At 58.6% G+C, this 5161-nt stretch overlaps 1 protein-coding gene across 1 annotated transcript in view; it reads left to right on the plus strand.

Moving 5' to 3' along the window:
* Positions 1-4073: 4073 nt before the first annotated feature.
* Positions 4074-5161, plus strand: part of ovca2 (OVCA2 serine hydrolase domain containing) — a 2075-nt gene continuing 987 nt past the window's right edge. The window contains 1 exon segment of the mRNA XM_038814612.1: positions 4074-4299. Within this exon segment, the coding sequence (XP_038670540.1) occupies positions 4149-4299 (151 nt within the window). The 5' untranslated portion in view covers positions 4074-4148.

The following is a 5161-nucleotide window of genomic DNA, read 5'->3' on the forward strand; positions in this document are numbered from 1 at the left end:
CCCTCGGGATCAGCCCCCTGCTCAACACGAAGAAATCGATTCTGGAGTACACTCTATGGACGTGGGAGAAAAAGGAATACTCCCTCGCCCTCGGCCTACCAAACCTCCATGGGTCTACTCCTCCCATCTGCTCCATGTACCCCCTCAGCACTTCTGCCGCTGCCGGCCTCCTATTGGTCCTTGCGCTCGATCTGTCTAGCCCGGGGTCCAGCACTGTGTTAAAGTCCCCCCCCATGATCAAGCCCCCTGCCTCCAGTCCCGGAATGAGGCCCAATAGGCGCCTCATAAAACCCGCGTCATCCCAGTTCGGGGCATATACGTTGACCATCACCACTTTCTCCCCCTGCAGCTTACCCTTCACCATCACATACCTACCCTCCTTATCCGCCACCACCTCCTCCGCCACGAACGACACCCTCTTTCCCACCAGAATCGCCACCCCCCGGTTCTTTGCGTCCAATCCAGAGTGGAACACCTGTCCCACCCACCCCCTTCTCAGGCGAACCTGGTCCACTACCTTCAAATGGGTCTCCTGTAACATTGCTACATCAGCCTTCAGTCCCTTCAGGTGTGAGAATACCCTTGATCTCTTGACCGGCCCATTCAACCCCCTCACGTTCCAAGTGATCAGCCGGGTCGCGGGACGACCCGCCCCCTTCCCCTGCCGATTAGCCATGTCCTGTTCCCTGCTCGCCCCGGGTCGACCCTCCCCTTCTGACCCGCTCCCCATGGCGATGTCCCCCTCCCCCCACCTCTCCAGTCCTCCACTTCCCGTTTCTGGTCTTTTCAGCAGCAACCCGGTGTCCCTCCCTAACCCCCCCCCCCCCCCCCCCAGGCTAGGACCCCTCCTAGCCGCGATGTCCCCTCCATCGTACTCCCGTAAGTCAGCTGGTTCACGCTGACCCGGCTGCTCCTGCCCCACTCCGACTCCCCCCGGCTCGGGGGGGGGCCTCCCCCCCCCTTGCCACTCCTCCCTGGCCCCGCTCCAGCGCGGGAAAGGTCGCCATTGCTAGCCACGCCCCGCACTCCTCCCCTCCCCCCTCCTCTGCCCCGCGCGCGGGAAAACAGAGGAAAGCCCGCGCTTTCGCCCTGCCACACCCACCCCGCCATCTTCAGTTCCACCCCCGTCCCCGTCCATGCCTGTAAAAGAACCCCCCCTAGGAGCCCATATCCCCGATCTGCTCTCCCCCCCGTCCCACCTCCCCAACTTAACATTATAAATAACAGATAAATAACAAATAACAATGTACTTAACAGTCGCCCTCTACCAAACAGCATAAATAACCATAAATAACCATGAATAACCACAATAACAATAACTAAGGGAAGTTGGCAAAGGGGGAAAAAAACATCAGAAGAAAAACCACAGCAAGAGTTCAAAATCCAAACAAAGAATTCAGCTGAAAGTACCCGAGCGGCTACGGCCGCCAAGTATCCCCTGGGTCTAATTCGAGTCCAGTTTCTCTTCCTGTACAAAGGCCCACGCCTCCTCTGGGGACTCAAAATAGTGGTGTTGGTTCCTGTAGGTGACCCACAAGCGCGCTGGCTGCAGCATTCCGAACCTGATCCGTTTTGCATGTAGCACCGCCTTCGTCCGGTTGTACCGGGCCCGCCGCTTTGCCACCTCCGCACTCCAGTCCTGGTAGACCCTCACCGTCGAATTCTCCCACTTGCTGCTCCTTTCCCTCTTGGCCCACTCCAGCACTCTCTCACGGTCGCTGAGTCGCTGGAACCGCACCAGCACCGCCCTCGGGGGCTCATTTGCTCTTGGCCTCCTAGCCATGACCCTGTAGGCCTCTTCCAGCTCCAGGGGCGAAGGGACGGCCCCTGCCCCCATCAGGGAGCTCAGCATTTCTGCTACATATCCCGGGAGGTCTGACCCCTCCAGGCCTTCTGCCAGGCCCAAGATCCTCAGGTTCTTCCGCCTCATTCGGGTATCCAGCTCCTCAAAACGGCTCTGCCATTTCAGGTGGAGTGCCTCGTGCACCTCTACCTTTCCCACGAGGACCGTGGCCTCCTCCTCCCTCACAGTCATCTCCTGTTGCAGCTCCCGAATCGACGCCTCTTGGGTCGCCTGGGCTCCCATCAGCCTGGTGGTCGTCGCATTCATTGACTCCAAGAGCTCCATTTTCAGCTCCGTAAGAAGCGCAGGAGAGCGGCCTGCTGCTCCTCCGCCCATTTCCTCCATTCCTCGGGTGCTCCACCGGCCGCCATTTTGGTCTTCTTCCCCCGCTTTTTTTTGGGAGCTGCTGTTGCTTTCTTTACCACCCCACTCCGGGTACCGACCATAAAGTTGGTCTGGTTCTCTTCAGGGAGCCTTCCCCCACCGGGATTTGTCCTTACAGCGCCGTTGGGGCCCTCCAATCGGCCCGAAAACACCTTTGTAGCAGGAGCAGCCAAACGTGCGACTTAGCTGGTCATAGCCGCAACCGGAAGTCCTCCGACGTTTTTAACGTAGATTTTGGGCTCGAGTCTCTAGATTGAGGCTTGAACCCAACACCGCGGATTGGGAGCGCTGTACCCACTGAGCCGTCACTGGCATAGTGATTATAAAAATACCAGGTAGGATTCTTCTAATAATAATAATCTTTATCAGTGTTACAAGTAGGCTTACATTAACACTGCGATCGCTACAGATGCTGTCAGACCCGCTGAGATTGTCCAGCGTTTTGTTTCTGTGAATGATTCAATGTTTACCTTCAGTACACTCTTACACACAACAGCCACTGAAGGTGTTTAACAGAACCATAGAATCCCAAACAGTGCAGAAGGAGGCCATTCGACCCATCGAGTCTGCACCTACCCTCTGAAATGTCAGCCTACCTAGGCCCATTCCCCCACCCTATCCCTGTAACCCCATCACACCCGCACATCTTTGGACTGTGGGAGGAAACCAGGGCACCCGGGGGAAACCTACACAGACACCGAGCGAAGGTGCAAACTCCACGCAGACACCCAAGGCTGGAATCGAACCTGGCTCCCTGGCGCAGTGAGGCCACCTGATACTTAATAATAACTTTTATTGTCACAGTAGGTTTTCATTAACACGGCAATAAAGTTATTGTGAAAAGCCCCTAGTCGCCACATTCTGCTGCCTGTTTGTGTACACAGAGGGAGAATTCAGAATGTCCAAATTACCTAACAGCACGTCTTTCGGGACATGTGGGGGGAATGTTAGGTAATTTGGACATTCTGAATTCTCCCTCTGTGTACCCAAACAGGCGGCGGAGTGCGGCGACTTGGAGATTTTCACAGTAACTTCACTGCACTGGCAGTATGGTAGCACAGTGGTTAGCACAGTTGCTTCACAGCTCCAGGGTCCCAGGTTCGACGCCCGGCTAGGGTCACTGTCTGTGCGGAGTCTGCACGTTCTCCCCAGGGAGTTTCCTCCAGGGGCTCCCGTTTCCTCCCACAGTCTGTGTAAGGGCCGGTGCAGACTCAATGGACCGAACGGCCTCATTCTGCACTGCAGATTCTATGATTCTATACTTGTGACAATAAAGATTATTATTGTCGGGGCAGCACGGTAGCATAGCGGTTAGCATAAATGCTTCACAGCTCCAGGGTCCCAGGTTCGATTCCTGGCTGGGTCACTGTCTGTGCGGAGTCTGCACGTCCTCCCCGTGTGTGCGTGGGTTTCCTCCGGGTGCTCCGGTTTCCTCCCACAGTCCAAAGATGTGCGGGTTAGGTGGATTGGCCATGCTAAATTTCCCTTAGTGTGCTTAAAAAAAAGGTTAACGGGGGGGGGGGGGGGGGGGGGGTTGTTGGGTTACTGGAATAAGATGGATACGTTGGCTTGAGTCGGGTGATCATTGCTCGGCACAACATCGAGGGCCGAAGGGCCTGTTCTGTGCTGTTCTATGTTCTAAACCAGAGCAGCCGGAGAAAACCCCTTTCAGGTGTGGCTTTAAATGTTGCTCTTATGTCTTAGAAACCGGTCTAAATATATTTTCTGTTTGATCCTTGAACAGGACAGGAAAGCCTGATGTGTGGTTTTGTGTGTGTGTGGACAGGGTCAGCTGACTGGGGCAGTGCTGTTGGTGTCAGGGGGACACATTAGCAGCCGGCACTGAGGCCCGGGCTCCGGGTTGTCCAGCCGGACCGCTTTGGTGGTGGGTGTGCGGCCGGCAGTCGGGGCCGCCGCTGAAATGGCTCCGACGCGGCTGCTCTGTCTCCACGGTTACCGGCAGCAGGAGCGGACTTTCCGCCAGCGGACCGGCGCCCTGCGCAAGGCGCTCAAGAACCGCGCCCAACTCCTCTTCCTGTCGTCGCCGCTCCGGCTGCCTCCGGCCCCGGGGGGTGAGTCAGCCCAGCCAGGCCCCCAACAAACACCTCCCTTCGGCTAGCGCCTGCCTCACCCCTGCTGGTGGACGGGGCGGAATCTGAGACTGGGCCGAGGAGGAGGAGGAGGGGGGCAGAGATTTGGGGGGGGCAGAGATTGGGGGATTGGGGGGGGGCAGGGATTGGGGGGGGGGGCAGAGATTGGGGGATTGGGGGGGGGCAGAGATTGGGGGATTGGGGGGGCAGAGATTGGGGGGATGGGGGCAGAGATTGGGGGGATGGGGGGGCAGAGATTGGGGGGATGGGGGGGGCAGAGATTGGGGGGATGGGGGGGGGGCAGAGATTGGGGGATGGGGGGGCAGAGATTGGGGGATGGGGGGGCAGAGATTGGGGGGAGATGGGGGGGGTGTGGGCAGAGATGGGGGGGGGTGTGGGCAGAGATGGGGGGGGGGTGTGGGCAGAGATTGGGGGGGTGGGCAGCGATGGGGGGCAGAGATGGGGGGGGTGGGCAGAGATGGGGGGGTGGGCAGAGATGGGAGGGTGGGCAGAGATAGGGGGGCAGAGATTGGGGGGGTGTGTGGGCAGAGATTGGGGGGGGGCAGAGATTGGGGGAGGCAGAGATTGGGGGGTGTGTGGGCAGAGATTGGGGGGGTGTGTGGGCAGAGATTGGGGGGGTGTGTGGGCAGAGATTGGGGGGTGGGCAGAGATTGGGGGACAGAGATTTAGGGGGGCGGGGGGGCAGAGATGGGGAGGGGGGCAGAGATGGGGGGGGGCAGAGATGAGATGGGGGGAGTTAAAGAGGTTTGAAGGCCTGAATTAGGAGGGGAGCAGATCGAGGGGCTGGAGGGAGTGGAGAGAGGGGGTTGAGGAGGGTGGAGAG

Source organism: Scyliorhinus canicula, chromosome 12 (genome assembly GCF_902713615.1).
Source record: "Scyliorhinus canicula chromosome 12, sScyCan1.1, whole genome shotgun sequence".
NCBI lineage: Eukaryota > Metazoa > Chordata > Chondrichthyes > Carcharhiniformes > Scyliorhinidae > Scyliorhinus > Scyliorhinus canicula.